The sequence below is a fragment of the Stigmatopora argus genome, chromosome 15 (genome assembly GCF_051989625.1).
Source record: "Stigmatopora argus isolate UIUO_Sarg chromosome 15, RoL_Sarg_1.0, whole genome shotgun sequence".
NCBI lineage: Eukaryota > Metazoa > Chordata > Actinopteri > Syngnathiformes > Syngnathidae > Stigmatopora > Stigmatopora argus.
The window spans coordinates 10,098,987-10,121,035 of NC_135401.1; the positions used below are offsets into that span (position 1 = coordinate 10,098,987).

General features: G+C 39.1%; 2 protein-coding genes across 6 annotated transcripts in view; one reads left to right on the forward strand and one right to left on the reverse strand.

The window, feature by feature from the left end:
- The window catches only part of tonsl (tonsoku-like, DNA repair protein), a 43,307-nt gene that overhangs the window by 7,307 nt on the left and 13,951 nt on the right, over positions 1 to 22,049 (forward strand). Inside the window, exons 3-6 of one of the 4 annotated variants that reach the window (XM_077621070.1) lie at positions 19,570 to 20,087; positions 21,002 to 21,048; positions 21,173 to 21,275; positions 21,831 to 21,926. In XM_077621070.1, the coding sequence (XP_077477196.1) occupies positions 21,836 to 21,926 (91 nt within the window). In that variant the 5' untranslated portion in view covers positions 19,570 to 20,087; positions 21,002 to 21,048; positions 21,173 to 21,275; positions 21,831 to 21,835. Of the gene's footprint in view, positions 1 to 19,569; positions 21,276 to 21,413; positions 21,754 to 21,830; positions 21,927 to 22,049 lie in introns of those variants that run through there. The other 3 variants (XM_077621069.1, XM_077621071.1, XM_077621068.1) reach the window with 3 other exon arrangements.
- On the reverse strand, positions 557 to 21,897 carry LOC144089859 (gamma-aminobutyric acid receptor subunit rho-1-like). Of its 2 annotated transcripts, XM_077621073.1 has the most exons (11): positions 21,795 to 21,897; positions 19,555 to 19,795; positions 12,017 to 12,067; positions 11,427 to 11,533; positions 10,257 to 10,324; positions 9,895 to 10,118; positions 9,168 to 9,250; positions 8,159 to 8,299; positions 7,559 to 7,711; positions 4,687 to 4,883; positions 557 to 3,546 (listed from the first exon to the last, which is right to left on the reverse strand). In XM_077621073.1, exons 2-11 carry the CDS (start codon positions 19,662 to 19,664, stop codon positions 3,244 to 3,246), a joined length of 1,437 nt encoding a protein of 478 aa, XP_077477199.1. In that variant the 5' UTR covers positions 19,665 to 19,795; positions 21,795 to 21,897; the 3' UTR covers positions 557 to 3,243. The 2 variants fall into 2 exon arrangements, with proteins under 2 accessions (XP_077477199.1, XP_077477198.1); XM_077621072.1 differs by lacking the exon at positions 21,795 to 21,897 and having other exon boundaries at positions 19,555 to 20,022.

The following is a 22,049-nucleotide window of genomic DNA, read 5'->3' on the forward strand; positions in this document are numbered from 1 at the left end:
TTTTTGGTCCATGCTTCTCGTGTATTGTTTTTCTCTTCAGTACATGAAAAGCATACTCCTATTGCCAAAAAGGACATGTCACTAATCCCTTTCAGGCATACTCAATTCCCTATTCATCATGGAGTTTTGAAATAATTCTTCAAGCATGGATTTAGGTATTGTTTTTTTCAGAATACCATCTCTTATTACACACTTTAGTTGAATGCAGTAACATTAATATGCCATTCAGTGGCCAAATTGTTAGAGTATGCTACTTAAACATGAATATAAAATTGACCGTAAGAACTTTCTTTCAAGTATTAAAAGTTTTACAGTGGAAATTGACCATTTTAGTTCAAAGCAAGCTATAAAATATTCAAATGAGAGCATATGATTGTCATAATTTAAACCACCCTGCTACCCCCCTCCCATGAAAACATGAAATCATTCCACCATGCTCTTTTGTAGTTGGCTTATCTTAAGGTATTTTTTTTTCTTTATGGGTTTGTGCTTTCCCTAACTGTTTGTTGGAATCTTGCACTGGAAGCTATACAGATTATAGAAAACATTCCTGATTAACTTGATTTATTGTGGCCTCATTCACAATACCCTTGCATTTAAACAGGTGGTGGTGTAGACCTTTTATATCCGCTGTATGCACATCAATGTCACATGATCCAAATACTTTTGATCCCCTCAAAATAGGGGTACTCAAACATGAAATCATTCTACCAACCCTTCCACCGTTTTTCAGTCTGTTTTGATTGAAGCTTAAAATCTGCACTTAGATCACATTTGTTTCATTGCAATGCACTCACAAATTCATTTGTGGTAATTATTAAATGCATATTCATCTCTATTGTCTGAATCATCCTAACTCTGTTCCAACAGCCAGTCTCTTTTTTGGCTTAGTTCTTGTCTCGATCATGACTTGCATGACAATGAAGTTAAAGTCCAAGAAGATTTGTATCTTCAAATTAATGACTGTGCTATATACTGACATAGTGTATGTTTAGCATTTCGGTCTCACAGTTCGGGGGTCTGGTGTTTGCATATATAATTGATCATTCCCTTGAAATAGTTCTTTATATTTGCCCAGTGATTTACTGGTGAACAATGACAAACTGAGCCTCTTGCCAAAAGTGAGATTGAATTACCTCCAGCCGAAATAAGTATTTTTATGACGCATTGTTCAAAAAAACAACGTTTCCCATAAGTATAAATGTAATATCTTTGTTTGTTTCCCAATGTGGGCTAATTTACCCACAAACCAGCAAAAATATTTTGAGGATAAGCATCTAATTAGGGTGATGTTTCTCAAATCCCCGCAACACCCAAAAGAGAGAGAACGAGTTGTGTTTATGTTAATAAACATAAATTATTCACTTTAATGAGTAAGTACATGAGTCAGTACTTGTTTAAATTTATCATTGATTTTCAACAAACATTATCCAATCACAAAGATGCAACGCTGTAGCTTCACAGTACTGATACAAAAGTCACACAAGGAAACATACAATGAGTCATAGTTTACGTGCTGATTGTCTTTAGGAGGTTTAGTGTTGTGTGACTAATTGGCAAATATGCAGAAAGAGGTGATGTGGTGATCTCAATGGTCCTGGGCAGGGGTAGGAACCTACCTATATGATCTGCAAGACCATTTGATTTGGTTAGCCATGCACTGAAAATAAAATAAAGCTACAAGCAATGATGAACAGGTCGGCATTTTCTTCCTCCAAAAATTCATTCAACCTTGACTTTGTTGCGTTGACTCACAGCTCATTTCCAAATGTGTGGCATTTGTTTCCTTTCCTATGCTTCCTCTTGCATCCCAAAACACTCATGCTAAATTGTCCATTGGCATGAATGTTTGTTTGTCTCTATGTGACATACAATGATTGAAATGAGGGTATACCCCACCTCTCGCCTGAAGTCAGCTGGGACAGAATCCAGCCTTTTTTCATTCATTCATCTTCTGTACTGCGCATCCTCATAACGTTTGCCGGAGCCTATCCCAGCTGATTCCAGGCGAAAGGCAGACTACATCCTAGACTGGTCGCCAGTTAGACGCAGGGCACACAGACGACCATCCGCACTCACATTCATACCACCACCAGTGGGAATCGAGCCCGTGCCTTCCCGCACCGAAGTCAGGCAAGTGAACCTTTACACCAGGGACGGCCAAGTCCGGTTCTTGAGAGCCTCTATCCAGTCTGTTTTCCATGTCTCCCTCCACCAAGACACCTGAATCAATAATCGGGATCGGTATGAGCCTTCTGGACAGCTTGCTGATGAGTTGATCATTTCATTCAGGTGTGGTAGAGGAGGGAGATATGGAAAACAGACTGGATAGGGTCTCTCGAGGACCGGAGTTGGCGACCCTTGCTCAACACCATCAGGCGGTGAGTCCAGCCTGTTATTCTCAATATTCCAACAGCTGCTACTGAGTCCAATATGAGCTCAGGAATTTGCCCAGAATAGTTGCTCAAAACGAGATGAATTTCTGTTCAGATTCTGAAAAAGTGTTCTGAATTAAATAGCTTGGCTGAAAATGTTTGAAAATTAGTGCTGGCCACATGTGTTGGGTGCCTTTTTCAGGCTGAGTGTAATTTGGGTCAAATTAGTTGCTCCTGAAACCAAAGTGGCTTTGTTCAAGTTCAAAGTCAATTTCAGTCATTCTATTAATTTAAGACGTGTCCAGCTAACACTAGAGTATCGGGAATCATATTTTTACTCTTTCCTGTGGGACTGAGTGCGTTTTATTGATTCCCAAATTACAATTTCACCAGTTTACATGCACTGGTGAGGCCTGTTGAGACCCTCCATAAAGGCGAATTATTTGTGTAAAGAACATCAAAGAGTAATCCCAAATCGGCCATAACGCCCCTTCCTCGCTATAATTCATAATCACTAACAGATTTGTCTGGAAGTTGCACCTGTTCATCCCGAGATGACTTGAAAAATGTAAAAGTGCTGTTTTCACCTCACATAGCAGACAGTACATTAGGCGGCATCAAATGTCTTTCAGTGGATGCCACAACAGCCATAGCATGACAAACACACGCACATCAACACACACACACACACACACGTTTGAAACGAAACCTGTGCAGGTCACCAATAGTAAGAGGCTGTTGTTGAGAAGGCGGTGGTCCTCATTCTCAGTGCATTCCCACCAAGTCTTTCAAGTGTTGGTGCTTCCCAGCTCAGTGCGCTGCATTGCAGAGTTCTCCACAAAATGTACAACAGTCCCATGCGTGCATTTTACGAGTATATGGACCAGTAGATGATGTTGAAGAGAATATAAGCGCCGGGAAAGAGCACTCGCGAGTATTTGTCTATGGCGTGCGTGTCGATCCATATGTTCACGTAGGCCCTGGAGGGCTTGACTTGGCCGGTGAGCTGAGGATCGTTTAGGGCCACCTGAGCCAGAATCCGATCCTGACGTCCACCGTTTTCCGGCATGCAGTAGTTCCCTGTGGTGTTGATGTCCATAGTGCCGTAGCCGGTGATCTGTGGGTCGATCATCATGTCATCCGGGTTTCCGATTCCACACGTGCAGGGCAACTGAGCAAATACATAAAAAAGAAAGGAGAAAAATAGTTAATTTTGTAACTTTGTGATAAGATGGCTACTAATTCAGTTTGTCCCCTGCCTGTTGCCCATGGTTGCTTGGGATAGGGTCTAGGACCCTTGGCAAACCCTTGTGAGGATAATGGTCCAGAAAATAAATGAAGATTGTCGCTAGATCTATAAATAACTGGCAATATTAATGAAGTGATTTTGTTCCAAAAATCTTTCTCGGGGGTGTGTGGGTGATTTTGGCTCCATATGCTTTGGCATTTGCCAGATGAAATATATTAATATGGGTAAGCTTCAACCCCACACCGATTTTCCATGGCCCTAAGAGAGGCTTACACTGATGCAATTTAGAGAATAGTCGCTGCAAATTAACATCACATATTATTCCTTCTGGTGTGTGCCAGTTTACAATTCCCTTCACGTTGTGCAATAACTGATTGTTCAACTGGCACTTTTCACTTTAATTTGTTTTAAAGCCATAGGAAATAGTGAAATTTGACTCATTTGTAGCATAGTCAAAACATAGAATCTTAATTCACAGTACAAGATCTCTTCTGTTTACAAACTCGACTTATATACTCGATGAACTAGTTTGAGACGGGAAAATTTTGAATATAAGCATTATAATAATCAGTTTTGCCTGCGCCATTTACAGCAATTTTGCATCTATTACTAGTGTTGGAATGATTTTGGACCAGTCTATGAGACTCTAAAATTATATATTTAAGTATTGAGAACTCTATCCAACCATCCATTTCATATTCATAATTTCCTTTTTTGGTCTCGGTAGAAAAGCGAATCTTCCTTCAGGCAACTGGCATGTTTTTTTTAAAGGTGTTCCCAGAGGGTTAGAGAAGCTAGCTACACTGATTTGAAAGGATAACAAGTTGCACATTCTCATTGCCTTTAATAAATCACCTTTTGGGAACGCTTCTGTTAGTTCAAGGCCTTCAAACACGATCACAATGCAAATATTTTAATCTCCCCCCCCCCATAATTTGTTTGCTCAAGTGCAGTGCAGCAGATAATCACTCCAGGAGACAATTTGAAAGTACACTTTTCGACATCTCCCTGGTTAACCGCTCCAACAACAATCCAAATGGTAAAAAAAATATCAGCACTTACTCTCTCCCTTAGCTTCCTCTCTTTTCGCTCTTGCACTGTAGAAAGGTAGTTGACAGCAGCATACTCAATCACCGACAGGAAGACAAAGACAAAGCTGACCCACAGGTAAATGTCCACCGCCTTGATGTAGGACACCCGTGGCATAGAGGCGTTGACTCCGGTGATAATGGTCGACATGGTGAGCACAGTAGTGATGCCTGTCATGGGAAACGCACATGCATTCATTCATTTTCTGAACCGCTTATCCGAAACACGGGTCGCAGAGGGTGCTGGAGCCTATCCCAGCTAACTAGGGGCACCAGGCAGGGGACAACTTGAACTGGTGGCCAGCCAATTGCAGGGCACAAGTAGATGGAAAACCACTCACACTCAGACCTATGGGCAATTTATCGTGTTCAACCAGCCTACAAAGCATGTTTTTGGCATGTGGGAGGAAATCAGCGTATCATACTGAGAAAACGCATGCAAGCCTGGGGAGAAAATGCAAACTCCACACAGTGAGGATTTCGAAACATCGACCCCAGAACAAAGCCCGATGCGGGAAGCACTCGGCCACCAGACAAAAACGTACATATATTTTAAAAAAACCATTTATGTTCAATAAAACATCAAAACAGAAAACAACAGTGAGTGGCCTGATATGCGATTATTTGGATAGTTGTGCTACAGAGGAAGGTCAGACAGTAAGCATGTATGTAGGACAGAGTTTGCCTCCAGCTGTTCTCTTTACTGTGCCTCCAGCCTCAGATTTTTCCATTAGGATATAAACAGCTTTTTATTTTTGGTGCTGAAGTGGGAAAACATTCATTAAACATCAACCTTTAGTTTTTCAAAGCTGCCAAATACTACAAATTGTCCATAGTTTATTACCCCAGTCTTTACCAAACTACTACATATGCATTTTTGTATCAAAACTATGAAAAAAACAGGCAAGGTTTTTTTTCCCAAAAAAAATGGCTTGTGGACTGCAAGATGATGATGACCTCCGGGCTCGATGCACAATAAAGCTGTGTTAGAGTGAATGATTTCTTCAAGTATAAATATTGAAGGAATGTTGGGGCATTTTGGCCCCAGGAAGTTCTAGAAAATCTTTACCCCCTGACTGAAAACGCCTTTCTCGACGCAAATGCGAACCCCACTGAAGCAGGAATGTGAAGTGAATAAATATTTGATTTTTGTATAAGAAAGAAATAGCGAAGCTTGACGTAAGCGAAAAGCGATTGTCTTTTCGTGTCTACACGATGTATCAAAGTGACCACAGGCATCGCCAATGCCCACAGGCTTACCACCGAAAAACCCAAAGCAAAGAGTACGTATTTAAATTAGCTCCAGTCAGCTGCATATTAAGAAGAAACCGCACATGAACAGAAGAGCCCCAAAGGAGCAATTAAGTAACTAGAAAAATGACCTTCTGGAAACTTTCAATGCATTGATTGTTAAAACCTGTTAAAATATAGCATCCAAGGTTATGAAAAAATCCATAATTTAAACAAATAAAACTTTAGTGTCTCTCTAAGGATGGACTTAACACAGTGGTGATTGTGGAATTGAAAGAATTTCATTGTTGACTAATCGTTTTAATGCAATTAAGACTATATGGAGTACAATCCTTGGAGGATGCTGTTTTTTGAGTCTCATAAGTGGCTGTCTTAACAAAACCAACTTGATAAGCCATAGGACCCTTTTCTGCTACTCCGCTGGGCAACATTATTCTGCTTAAGAAGTTGCTGCCATGGAAACAGAAATTTAGGTGCCTTAGATTCTACCATCTCATTAAAAATAATAACATATCATCTTGAGTCCACTTACCCAAAGGTCAAATCTGAACTGTATTTTGTCTTAAAAAAAAATCATTTTAAATGCATTCTCTCTACCCTGAGAAGACATTCATGAACAGGAGAAGCATTTTTGTTCAATACACAATGAAATGCCACAAGTAAAACATACCCAATGTTACTATTAGGCATGGTCACAACAATTAAAACACAAGAAGAAAACATGAAACCACATGTCTATGTCCCTCAGAATTTATCCAAGCATCTAAATAATTTGAAAACCTTGTATAAGCAATACGAGAACTGTCGTAGCATCACAGGATTACCTATTTAAATATATATATATATATATATATATTTATGTGTACATATATACATATGTATATATGTGTATATATATGCATATATATGTAAATATATATATTTATGTATATATATGTAAATATATCTATTTATGTATATATACATATGTATGTATATATATGTATATATATATATACACATGTATGTATATATATTTATGTATGTGTGTATATATATACATATACATACATATATATATATATATATATATATATATATATATATATATATATATATATATATATATATATATATATATGTGTATATGGTATACAACATGGCAGACTTGAAAACACAGTATATGTGATATCATTGCATTTTTTTCATGACCCTGTGTAAATGGAGAAATCTTATGTTACTTACTCGGAAAATCAGATTGTAAGGGCATATTTGATTTGGTATTTGAAGATATAAATTGATATGTTCACCAGTCTAAAAGCTTCAGGTTCATTTCTTTCATTTTCCCAAGGTTGGAGTATCTATTGGCCATTTGTAATGGTATTGCTGTCTGTACTTGTCATTTTAGTTGATATAAAACGGCTAATTTGTTAATATAATCTGAACGAGCAGCATCATTTCTTAAGGATAAAGTCCTTTTATGTGTGGATCAAGGTTGCAAAGAAACCTTGTAGGTGGTGTTTTCTTTGAAAAATTTCCTCTGTGAATTTCTAAAGATGTATTATGCAAAAAAACTGAAAGGGTAGCTTTGAAAAAGTCGAAAATTGGGAACCTACCTAGCGGGACTCTGGCAGGTACTGCCCTGCGGTCGATCCAAAAGGAAACCCAAGACAACATGACCATTAGTGTAGCAGGGAAGTAAGTCTGCAGCAGGAAGAAGAAGATGTGCCGCCGCAGGGTAAAGTGGATGTACAAGCGGTTATACCAGCCTAGGAAGGACAAACATACACACGTACGCACACAGTCATGTGTACAGGCAGATGATAGGACATGAAACTACTTAAAGAAAAGGTTCATGCTATTTCTGGCAAGGAAAGATAGCGAGCAAAATCCTTTCAACACTTCAGAGGCTTCCGCGAGCTGGGAAGTGATGGGTGGTTGGAAAACTGCTGTAGGGCCTTCAAAGCGCCGCACAAGTTGTTCGAAGTCATTGGAATCCTTCGGTGTCAGTGTGAAATTTAAATAGTAGCACACGTTACACAGTGGGCTGTGCAAAAAATGCAGTTTTCATTTAGTTTACATTTGCTCCAGGAGCCTCTCCCACTCTGGGGATCAGTGTGGGAGAGATTCCAAAAGCGCTGAAGAGCTGAACTGGAATTCTCATGTGATTTCAGACGCTCGTATTTGGCAGGGACACACTGGACGGAGAAGATTACCTGTACTGCTGTAGAAAGCCAGTTTGGTGGTGGTGTGAAATTTCTGGATGAGGAACTGAGAAAGGGATATTCTGTCATCCGTGTTGAGGGATTCATTGCCTTTCTTCCAATAAAGCATCAGGTCGTCGTCAGTGTAGGCATCTGTCGGAAGGGGGAACAAGCCAAATCATGACAATAGGCTGCCGACACCCTGAAGAACATACGCAACCTTGCTCAAAAGTTTTAAGACTCTTTCTCATTCAGCCGAAGGCTGAAAAGTCCCAAAACCTTTGACGCCGATCATACATCCAAGTTAGAAAAATATTACGTGCATTACAAGAAAAACACATGGTTCAAAGATGACTTTTTAAAACCTGCCTGCAGCTACCATGGTTACTGCTTTGTCAACAGTAAAGTGGACCAGGGATTTATTTGCAGTGTTTACACTAGGAGTATTATATTAATAAATGTGACATGAAATACTGTTATGTTAGTGCATAATACATAACCTGAGTTTGTATGAATAAATGCGCCTCAATTGCAATAGCTCTAGTAGGTCTTAAGTTTATAAAAAATAAAATGTGCCATTGCTAACTGAACATGATTTATCGCTCAACATAAAATGTATTCTCACGCTGCTTTGGAAATTACGCACTGTCGGGTACATCCAACTGTCACATTTGAAGACTGCTGTCTACCGAGCCCCCTCCTTCTCCCTCTTACATTTCTAGGGCATGAATATATTAATATACTTGCACAGTTGTACAATACAATTTTTCTACAGCATAAATTATTTGGATTTACAAATGGAGCAGATTGAAACGCATAGTCAATATTTCAACACCTATCCGGTATGCCTATTCGATAGAATACACTATATTTCAGACATTGTTTTAAGTGGTATTGTATGCTGCAGTGAACTATCTAAAAAAGAAGTGTGGTATTGTTCTTTTTTTGTGTGGACATAGCTCATGAGAGCCTGATGTCAAGATGTGAAACATGTGAAATGCAAGATGATGAATCCACTCACAGCTTTCGATCTCTAGAGAGCACGTCTGGGTGTCTAGTGGGAAGCGGCTGAGGTCCATGTTGCACATGGCGGTGACTGTGACTCTAATTTCCCCCCAAAAACAAAACAAAAAAATAATTGTGAGCATCAGTAACTTTGTGTTCTTTTTGTATATTTAGCTGCCTTAATGGCCACTATTATCCTTTACTGAGTGTATTATGAATCACTCCTACAATAAAGCGGAAAGTATCCCATTTAATATATTGTACTGAGTACAGTAATTTCAGATCACAGTTGCCCTTGCCTAACCTTTTTCTCCAAAGTTTGCATTTATCTGGCTGTTTGCATTAATTATTCATCCTATTCAAACACAAGTGATCCAAGAAAGAGCCTTTTTTCCCCCTTGACATTTTTTTCACTTTCACACAAACAACATATAAATAATTCAGACCCTTTGTCTAGGAAATTGCAGATATGACAGATGGAGAGTATTGTTTCTTTTCAGTGTCAACTTCGAGGTACGCCCTTTTGCCTTCTCGCTAGAGAACTTATTTAAAGAACTCAATCACTCTGCACTGCATCATCCTATTACATGTTTCAAATGCATTGGCACTCTCATGGTGCTAATAAGGTCAGCAGTAGCCTCAGTGTGATGCCAGATGAAATACAGCCAAAATAATAAATTGCGGTATGTTGTGGACATAGGTCGCAAACCTACAATGAAATGTCTGCTGTTTTCTGTAATTACCTAAGGCTGTACAGGACGTTGCCATCAGGATAAACCCTCAGCATTACATTGTCAGTAGTGGTGTCATGGATGAAAGAGCGCTTAGAGTGGACGAAGAACATATCCGGAACCCAAATCTTCTTCACCAGGCGACTGTCAAAGGTCATGCTTTGATTATTGGTGCTGGGGAATGACAATCGCTCGTCCTTCCAGTAGTGACGAAGATAGAGTGTCATGGTGAAGTCCTATTGGGAAAGGATATTAACTACTGCACATCTAATGAGGCCAAATATGAGAATTTATTAAAAATGAGATAATATCCTCTTTTTTCATTCAAATTGTCAAGACATAATAGCTACAGATTATTGTTTATTTTTGCTCACCATATCCACTTCTGATATGGTGTCCAAACTTTCCACCTGAACATCCACTCCGACTGGAATAGGAGGACCTAAAAAATATGGTAGTGGCACAAAATTAAGCACATTTGTTTTCACACTCACACACCTGCAATGGTTTTGAGTTAGTCATGAAAACAGAGTCAGTGTAAACGTTCGACACTGCCAATAGGTCTAGCTGGGATTCTAGAGTCCATGTGACCTATTTCTGCTTGGTGACTCCAAAACATCATCCTGCGGAAGTGCGCAAACACAATTGGGTCGCAATAATGGATGAAAGTAGAGCTTGTGACAGAATAACATACAGCATTCGGAAGCACTTTGATAGGATGTCGGGTGAATGTTCAATAAATACTGTTACAAATCGTGTTCTGGAAGTGTGATTATTACTAGAAACAACACTGATATTTTGTGTCCTTTTTTTAGATGTAGTTTAGGAATGACTGATTGTGATATCTAGAATAACTTATTTAGTGAAAAATACTATAGTCGTCCGTCCCACTTATGACCACTCTATAGTACATCTGTGAACCAAAATTGCTGCAGTTGGGCACAATGTGACCTGAGATCTTTGTGGTACAAAAAATATTAATTTAAATGTTTTGATTATTTAACAGTGGTGGAACACAGCTGTAACATGGAAGTAAAATGGCATCCTAAACTCAGAACCAAAAAACTTTATGTACACTGATGGGAGTATAATAACAATAATAACAAAAATAGAGATTTTAATGCAGACAACACAGTGCTTGAAAATACGGATGCATATTATACATGGTCGCAGCAAAAACATTATTTTCGAAGAGTATAATTTAGCAGAAGCATCCTATACGCAAGAACGATTTGAGAAATTACAATAATTATTTTCAGGGGAAAAAATTTGAATTACTTTTTTTCTTCTCATAAATCTCACTATGTACTGATGACAAGGAAACGACAAGCTTGTGTGATATCTGCTTTTAGTACTTTTCGAGTAATTTCTTGAAGAGCTATAAAGAGCTCAGCATTGCCTGCCATAGCACAACTCGCTTTGACAAGCAAAGGCCAAGAGAATTCAATTGACAGAACAATTTTGCCAGTGGAAGTGACAATACAACATGATCATTTTTACACAACCCAAACACATAAGTTCTGAATGCTCATCACTTTTCTGACCTCCAAAGGCCGGCCTCATCGTGAAATCGTGGTCATCTATTCTGAGAAGCTGCTCGGATTTAGTCATCAGGGATTTTGTCATGTCAGGGCTTCTCTTGTAGATTGGGCTGAGGAAACAGACACAATTTAACTTGACATGGGGCATTTCGCCGCTTTTCCCTGATCCACTGGGAAAGAAATCAATTAATGGACTCATTGTTATGTGCATGCAATTACTTCGAACGTGATGGAACAATTTCTAAATGCTGTTGAATCTATTCCAGTGTAATGGCAAAATCATTTAATCTATAGTGGGCATTTGCATGGGTGTAGCTCAGCTTCAAATTGCTGCTATCTTGTTGTTTTGACAAATAAGCACTTGTTATGGATGCAGGCAGGTAGGTGTGTGTTCTTGTTGTTTTAAGCCAAGGACCATTTTCACACAATCAAATGAATTATCGACAATCATGTGATTGACTTGTTATTCTGATTGCTATGGAATTTACTATTACATTTTCTGAGTGTGAAAATAATGAGTATGAGTTGGACAAAAATAAATGTCTCTTTCTAAATCAATCAAACAACAACCAAAAACATCTTATTTAACTGACCTTCCTGTTTTATGACCTGACCCTCCATCCATCCTTGTTTCTCTTCGGGACCTGATCATTGACATAAGAAAAAAAACATTAATATAGACGTTGTTGATAAGAATCACAGCTAGGGCTTGTCTATCTGAATATCTCTATAGTTTTCATTTTGGCTACTGTACTGTATTCCTGCAACACTGCCACAGATCGACAATTACAATGTGGGAATACAAACTGAAAAACGATTTTCATTCCAAATGTCCAAATATTTTCCTCGGCTGTATGAAACACGTGGAAATGGCACCTTGAACACAAACCCAGCTCTATAATTGGGTTGCTCAAAGACATTGTACTATGTCCCCCCTAGAAAACTTGCTCTGCTCTAGTTGTTCTTTATGAATTTATAGTGGTACATATCTTATTGATGTGTCATGCACAATGAGGAGGGGGTCGGCATAAAAATCACGTTGGGCGAGCACAACGCATTCTGTCCCATCCATATTGAAAAATGTGGATTTAGAGTCTCATATTGTCCGGAGACTCACAAAATCCCACTATAAGACTGTGTTTAATTGCACTGAAACTAAACTGCTGAATGAATAATGAAACTCTTTGCAACAACTAACTGTTACTTATACAGAGGTCTTATTATAAAGATATTAAATGTGCAGTAATTCTTAAATAACACGAGGGATACTGCAAATAAAATGATGACGATATCAACACATGCAAATAAAATCATGACGATATCAACACATGCAAATGAAATCATGACAATATCAACACATCCAAATGAAATCATGACAATATCAACACATGCAAATGAAATCATGACAATATCAACACGTGCAAATGAAATCATGACAATATCAACACATGCAAATAAAATCATGACAATATCAACACATGCAAATAAAATCATGACAATATCAACACATGCAAATAAAATCATCACAATATCAACACATGCAAATAAAATCATCACAATATCAACACATGCAAATGAAATCATGACAATATCGACACATGCAAATAAAATCATGACAATATCAACACATGCAAATAAAATCATGACAATATCAACACATGCAAATAAAATCATGACAATATCAACACATGCAAATAAAATCATCACAATAACAACACATGCAAATAAAATCATCACAATATCAACACATGCAAACAAAATCATGACAATATCAACACATGCAAATAAAATCATCACAATATCAACACATGCAAATAAAATCATCACAATATCAACACATGCAAATAAAATCATGACAATAGCAACACATGCAAATAAAATCATGACAATAGCAACACATGCAAATAAAATCATGACAATAGCAACACATGCAAATAAAATCATGACATTATCAACCAACACATGCAAATAAAATCATGAAATTATCAACCAACACATGCAAATAAAATCATGACAATATCAACAACACATGCAAATAAAATCATGACCATATCAACACATGCAAATAAAATCATGACAATATCAACACATGCAAATAGTTTTCTTAGTGTGTGAAATTTGGTTTCTCTACTGTCTCTATTAGATTTGCCCAATTTAGGCTTTATCAACTGTTGGTAGTCATATCTGCAGTTTCCCCCCCTCCACAGCTTCTTGTGTAGTGTTGTTCCCATACTTGCAAGGTATTTCTTCTGATGCCCCTATTCCTCCCTCCCATGTGTTCACAAACACACACCCATACAGCAATAATGCTGCAACCCAGCAAGGCGTTGCAATCCCATTGGGAGTAAATTAGGGCTCAGTATCTTGCTTATAGATTGTCTCATACTACTTGACATGCAAACTCTCTCTCAGTATGTCGCCCAATAATTTGGTAAAGAATGCGAACAGCTCAATCGATTATTAAAAAACATTTGTTTCAAAAGAAATAATGAAAAACTCACTGTGATGATGTGTGTTTCAGACATAACCCTGTACACCAGTTACAAATTAATGTCCGCACAGATTTTCTGCCATTTTGACCTCACATTATAGTATTAGGTTTTTTTCCCCCTTTTATGTTATTAGTTTATTTTAGCTGACACTAAAGGTTGTGTTCAAACACAGGCCTCTATTTTTTAACTGTTTTATAATTCACTCCACATTGCCTCAGGCCTTAGGTCCAACTGAAGGAAAACAGCCCCATAGCATGATGCAATGTGCTTTTGTGTTTGCATGATATTCTGTTGTTGATGTGCAATGTTACATTTTCACTGAACATGGTGTACTTTCTGGAATGATGCCCAGCAATTTCAAACTTGGATTTTAGTAAAAATGATCACTAAATTAATTATATTGAGATCATTATGTTCTATGCCACTTTATTGTTGAACATTAATTTGAACTCATTTCTTAGGGTTGGCGGCCTGGCGGTTTGAGTGGTTAGCGCGTCGGCCTCACAGCTCTAGGGTTCTGGGTTCAAGTCCAGCTCGGGCCACCTGTGTGGCGTTTGCATGTTCTCCCCGGGCCTGCGTGGGTTTTGTCCAGGTACTCTGGTTTCCTCCCACATTCCAAAAACATGCATGTAGGCTGGATGGACAATCTAAATTGCCCCTAGGTATGAGTGTGAGCATGAATGGTTGTCTGTCTCCTCGTCCCTGCGATCGGCCGTGTGCGGTCGATTGGTCGCTGGTCTTTTGGTCGCGATGTTTTGGTCGCCGTCTTTTGGTCGCCGTCTTTTGGTCGCCGTCTTTTGGTCGCCCTGACCGCGACAACGGGCGACCAAAAGACCGGCGACAAAACAAGGTAAAACAACACGGTCTACGCATCAATAAAAGCTAACCATGGCCACGAGCAGTTTCACTGAGCTGACGTGTGAGTGTATAAGAGTTTGTATGTACATGCGTTGTCCCTTTAAGAAGCTACGTCAGTCAGGGTCTTAACAAGTTCTCCAACAAAACACAATAAAAGTCCGGGAAATTTTGAGCTTTTCTTTAGCCTAATAATTACTAGGGCATTAAGTATGACTAAATAGTAATTCGCAGTTTGTATTTAGGGAATTTGAGCAACGATTGAAATGGTAATTATCAATAACCTTCCGGGCGACCAAAAGATCGGCGACCAAAAGACCGGCGACCAATCGACCGTGTACCCGATCGGCTGGCCACCAATTCAGGATGTCCCCCGCCTCTGTCCCGAATTCAGCTGGGATAGGCTCCAGCACCCTCCGCACCCCTACCGAGCATAAAGCTGTTCAGAAAACAAATGAATGAATATCTCTGGCTTGGTTATAAGAGAGAGTACATACATTTATGGCAATATTTATTGCTTTATATCTACTTTCCTCTTGATTTTTTTCCCCCATCCACTGATTACTAAAGATTATTAGTTAAATTAATGGTGAAAATAATGGCATTTGAAGAGAAGTCTGGAGAATTCTTCTATCTGCTTTTCAGCATGGCGTTACAGAAATAGACATTTTCTGCCTTCTCTCTTCTCTAATGGCTGGGATTTTATTCTCGCCCACTTTTCAATCCAACTTTCAATCACACATAAACATTGGACAACGTGTCCTCGTGTATTCCAAGTTGAATGAAAGCACCCCTTAGCAAAGTCACCCTTCCAGAAGCGTGCCTGTGGTACATGCATGGCTTATCCGGCTTTCGTCAGACCACATGCGGCACGAGAGCAAGAGAGAAAAGATGAATTCCAAACCCCCTAAAATGGATTAATGGAGTAGAGCATGTTGTGGCAGACAGAGACAAATCCCTCTGACAAGCACAGACTCACATAAAGACAACAGTGCAGAAGCAGAAGGAAAGAAAGAAAACGAGGAGGGCGGGAGGGGAAAAAAAGGGAATAAGCGCAAATCATGGGTGCTAGCTGCACCGATGGCCAATGGGTGCCAGTCGTCTGTTTCCATCCAGCAGCTGGTTCCTAATCCTCTTGGCAGAAATGACGTTCCAATCCCCTCTCGGACTGTCATCAGATAACTGCCGACTGCCTGTCTGCACTCCATTTTACCTCGCGGCACTTTCCCTTGTGAGCTTCAGCCACAGGGAGCACTAATTGTAGGCCTTTTCAATCTCTCCATAACAACCGCCGTGTCGTCAGTTTTAAAAGGTAGAAGTGAACGTTGGGAACAATTGACTTAAAAGTTGTCACTAAAACTTCATAAGGGCTTTTTAGGAATCCCTCCTCCCCACATTCTCCTGTGTTATTCAGGCTCCTCGAGGCCAAGAACAGAGTGAAATCTACATAACATTAAACACCCACATTACACAGCACTGGCATGTTTTAGTAATTTCTCACTTCGGAGAGGAGGCGCTTGGCGACGAGAATTGAAAGATGATTTCTACCACGGGGAGGATTGGAAGATGAATCTCAATCGTAGAAATGCTCCTGGACACATTTTCCAAATCCCAAATATGCTTGCAGGACAATTAAGAAGGAAAGAAAATATGGTACGATTTAAGCTCTGTGAAAGATGTGCTTTTTATGACTTTGCTTGATTCCAGCACGTGACAGAAGTGTGGCGATGAACACCATGTTTTATTTGGATAGGCATGTGATTACAGACTGTCCTCAATTTAGTTTTTGAAGGTTCCCAAGAAATTCTCATTCAGTATTACCTTAACGTGCATGATTAATTCATAGCGTGACTAAGATAACAACTCCCTTCACTCATAAAATACATGCAAATAAAATGAAATGAATTTTCATTAATCACTGTAACAGCTGCGCATTTACTTTCAGACTTAGCTTATTTGTGGATGTGAGTGGCATCATCCACACTATGATCGTGACAACTTTCATCCACTCATGAAAGGAGGCTTCCAATGTGATCTTTTAACTGTGACAGCGTAATACATCAAAGTCAATGTAGAAATTGTGGCTGTTGCACTATAAAAATAAACCTGAGTTGAGGGCTTTGGCGCATAAACCAAAAAAACCACACCTTATTCCTTTAGACATTTTAAGTAACAATAAAAAAGGTTAAAATTGTAATTGTTAACTTCATAATGTTAAACAAAACATTTTTAAAAATCTGAATGAAATGGTATCATAAAATGTAATCTCTGCAGTATAGGTATATGTGTTGAATTCATTGTATTATTCTTATGGAATAAACATTTTATTTGTGAATCAAGATTTGAGAAGTGGATGCAGGCATCTGCCAAGGAGTTCTGCTATCAATTGCGTTTCATCCATGACTGCGCTTCCCGTTCTACTCGGCAGCCACCTATCAGATGTGAGATGATTAGCGACAAAATGGTGCACACTGGGTGCCTAAATGACCCGAGGCTCCTTCATTCTGACTGATGATGCTTAGCCGTTTAATGTCTCCACTGATCTCTGAAACAACATCTGGACAAATGATAGTGTATCTAAAGGCAGAAGGATTATATGATATGATAAGCTTTGCTGTCGATAGACTTGTGACTTTTACAAGGGTCTTATCATCCTCAACAGAAACCAATCAGAAGTTCATTGCGGCCACAATCTACGAGGGAAATGTGTATTCAATAAGGAAATGAAATATGAAAAGATAGGAACCTATACTGTAAATACTCATCTGGTAACACTCCAAACACTAGTGCTATATTCAAAAACCTTGTTGTCTCATCTCTCTCTCATCTTATTTTCTGAAACACATTTTCCTCATTAGGGTCGCGGGGGGCCGACACGCTAACCACTCGTTCCACCGGGCTGCCTCACTTGTTTGTTTTTAAACAAATTTTAGATTAATGATGAAAATGAATCTGTAATAATGCGTCCTCAGCTCTAAAAGGCATATATTCATCAACCTGATGGATGAATACTTAAAAATGTCATCAATCCAATTATAATGTGTGAAGTGGAAGTATTTTCCTGCCGCACAAGGGTTGTGAGGGTGCTATGGAGCTTCAGTCTCAGTCAACTGTGGCCAGTATTTAGGGGACACCCTAAATTGGTTGCCATTCAATCGCAAGCACAATACAACAAACAACCATTCACAATCACACTTATAACTAGTGACAATTTAAAGTGTTCAACCAGCTTACAATGAATGTTTTTGGAATGTAGGAGGAACCTGAGTACCCAGCTGACAATTGGTCACCAGTCAGCCGTAGGGCAGAAGAACATTCGCACTCACAATCATCCTGCCACCATTGGGAATTGATCCCGCAAATAAATAAATAAATAAATAAATAAATACATAAATAAATAAATAAATAAATATATATATATATATATATATATATATATATATATATATATATATATATATATTCATTCATTCATTCATTCATTCATTCATTTCTTCTTCCATACTGTCCATCTTCGAAAGGGATGCGGGGGATGCTGGAGTCTAACCCAGCTGTCTTCAGGCGAAAGGCAGACTACACCCTAGACTGGTCGCCAGTCAGTCGTAGGGCACACACACATATATGAATGCTTATTACCATATTTTATATATATATATATATATACATATACATATACTTATATATACATATATACGTATATACATATATACGTATATACATATATATAAGCATATATATATATATATATATATATATATACGAATATATATATATGCAGAAAGTGCTTAACACTGCCCAGAGGATTGTCGGCTGCTCTCTGCCCTCACTGGAAGACATTGCCAGCCCTCGTTACCTCAGCAGAGCCAGGAACATCATAGGGGACCCTTACCATCCTGGTCACAATCTGTTCTAGCTGCTGCCCTCTGGCAGACGCTATAGGTCCCACAAAGCACGGACAAATAGGCTTAAGGACAGTTTTTTCCCCACATCCATCAGAACTCTAAATTTGCGGTAACATAACACACATTCCCTTCTGCGGTAATATGAAAAGATGTTTGGGTGGTGATCTGCCTCCTACTAGCTGACTGAAGGTAAGTGAAAGACAGTGAGAGGTAAGCGACCTGTATCCATAACAGCAGAATCCCAAATTACAAGATTTCCGTAACTATCACTTATTTAGGTATTTTGCCGAGTAAACGCATCTTATGGAGAAGCACCACCAATTTCATCACACGCAGTTTCTGGGTGTGATGACAAGTAGGCTTTTTGTTGTTGATAATGACGACAGGGCCTATGTCCGATTATTTATTTATTTATATATATATTTATATATATATATATATATATATATATATATATATATATATATATATATGTATATATGTATATATATATATATATATATATATATATATATATATATATATATATATATATATATATATGTGTGGTAATAAGCATTCAATAGATCCAATGTTATAATGGAGCCCAAGATGCTCCCATGTCAAGTTCTTCTGTGTCTCTCCTTTTCTCAGAGGGGCAAAACAACGTCAGCAGTTCATAAATAGATGTCGAGATTTAGGTTTCCCTCGCTCTCCAATCTGCTGTACAAAGGGAGCTAAATAAATAAATAAATGAATATAACGGGAGGGGCCAAGAAGCACACAGGTGACACAGGAAAGCCTGTCAATCTAACCTGATGAACTCTTTCCAAGCACACACAACAAATGCGTTTGTGATTGAAGCAACAAGCAAGCATGTTGATTGCTTTGCCAAATATGTACCTGCTTTGTTTGAAGGTCTCCAGCTTGTGACCCCGCGACCGAACCATATTTCCGCCGGCGCCCGCCAGACTAACGCAGATGAAGAACACAAGCACAGTATCCACCCGCATGGCTCACATTCCCTGGAGGAAGTATCTATCTCTCTCTCTCTCTCTCTCGCTCTCTCCTGTCAGTCAGAATGTGCTCCTCTTTTGGGCTCCAACTACTTCCCCAGGCATCCCCTCAGCCAGCGTATGAGCTCCTACGTTGAAAGAGGGTAAAAATCAGCAAGCAAAGCAAAGCAAAGCTACAATGGTTTATTCTACAGCCCGGAAAACATCCTACGTCCTCCGGTGCTTAATCTCCACAGTGGGAAAAGCAATTTTGACTAAACCCATAAATCCTTCAGCGTCAGATGGTGCAGATTTGATCCCTGCAGCGAGCGGCGGATGTGCCTGCCTCTCTGCTGCACTCACTGATGTGTCTGCTCTACTCTAGTTTGCACCGCCCAGAAACACCAATTGCCACAATGATGCAGCGGGCTCATTTGTAAGGTCAATGCTTTGGAGATGCACACTCACTCACCGAGGTTGGCATGGTGCAGAAAGATCAAGAGATGATTGGAGGAGTGACTAAAGTTTGATGTGAACGGCGATTTTTCTCATTGTGAGCCGCTCACGACAACAGTCCACCCAATCATTTTCTTTCAATTTAGCCTTACTACTATGATTTTGTGAGGGAAATAATGATTTCACCCTATGTTGTCCCGATCTGATGCTCATTATTGGTACCTGAAATGGCTATTTTTGATGGTATTTGAAAGTATTGTATATGATGTATGGGCACGTTTGAGGGTTGGAACCTACCAAGGCTGCCCAAGGTTCAATCCCAGGTCTGTCCTTACTGTGTGGAGTTTGCATGTTCTTCCTGGGCTTTCCTCCCACATCCCCAAAACATGTAGTGTAGGCTGGTAGAACACTTAATTGGCACCTTTCCACCATGCCGCCAGTTTTTCTTTTTTTAGACAGCGCGAATTAATAATTGTCTTTCAATGTTTTGGTAGTCCGAACTGCTCAACAGGTGAACATACTGTATTTTTGATGTTTCAACTCATCTTTAACTCCAATTACTAAATTTTTCATTTTTAATAGTTTATAGCAAAAAAGCATCTATTTCATTAATGCATTTAGGGAACTTTAATTGTAAGAATATTGTTGTTTGACAGTCTACTTTTTTTAAACAATGGTCCTGCCTTCAACATTAACGGATTTCACTGTTGTTTCTTCTTTCTTAATACATACAAATGAAATGAATATTAAAATGTTCTTAATTTGCAATGCCCATAACGCAACAGATGACATGATATATTTCTTAAGTTTTAGTTTCAATTGATATCAATCAAATGCTCCCTAGCAAGCCAATCAACAACTATATTCATTCATTTTCTGAATCACTTTATCCTCACTAGGGTTGCAGTGGGTGCCAGAGCCTATCCCAGCTGACTTCGGCCATGAGGTGGGGGACACCCTGAATCGGTGGCCAGCCAACCGCAGGGCGAACAACCATTGATGCTCACGCTCATACCTAGGGGCAATTTAGATTGTTCAACCAGCCTACCATGAATGTTTTTGGAATGTAGGAGGAAACCGGAGTACCGGAAGAAAACCCACGCACGCCCTCAGAGAACATTCAAACTCCACACAGGTGGCCCGACCTGGATTCGAACCCAGGACCCCAGAGCGGTGAGACCAATTCTATTAATTATACAATAATTAATTTACTACATCGAAAACATTTTAATGTTTGAGTTTATTCCCTAATGTATGTACTGTATTTTTCCCCAAATGCTGCAGTTTCACAGAACAAATTAAGTTTTGCCTGACAGTCCCTATTTAGGGTTTAATTTTGCCTCCTCGTGAGTGGGCGGGTGGCAACTCGCTGGCGGGGTTTTGCAAACTTCCATAACACAACACAAAATGGACTTATGAGTTTCAAACACCCGTGTTCTATATCATATATCACGATCGACAGCGTAAATGACCGGTAGCAATATGTCTTAATGCTAAGTACGCGTAAAAGTGTGTGTTACATAGTTCGCATTTGTTTTTCAACGGAAAAGATTCAGTCGAGCGGGCTCCACTGTCAGTAATTTCTTAGCAGCCTAGCTTCTAGCTAGCATTGCGTCGAGTTTTAGTATGAGTACTTCACGAGAGTTTAAACGTGAGTATTTCTTCCATCACTCTTTTTGGTTAAAGCCTCACCTCGATTGTTCACGCTGTTGATTGCTGTTTTTGTAGTGCTGATGAAAGCGAAAAATAAAGCCCAGAACAGCAACAATTTAAGAGAGGAGGCCAACATTTGCAATCAGCTTGGAGAGCTGCTATCAAGAAACGGTAAGTGCCCTATTTCTTCTTCTTCTATTTCAAAGTTTAAAGCAGAGGTAAACACATCTGTGTTGAATCAGTGTTTTAAACTACGTGCGTCAACTTCAGTTTTTACTCCAATATAGTTGGAAT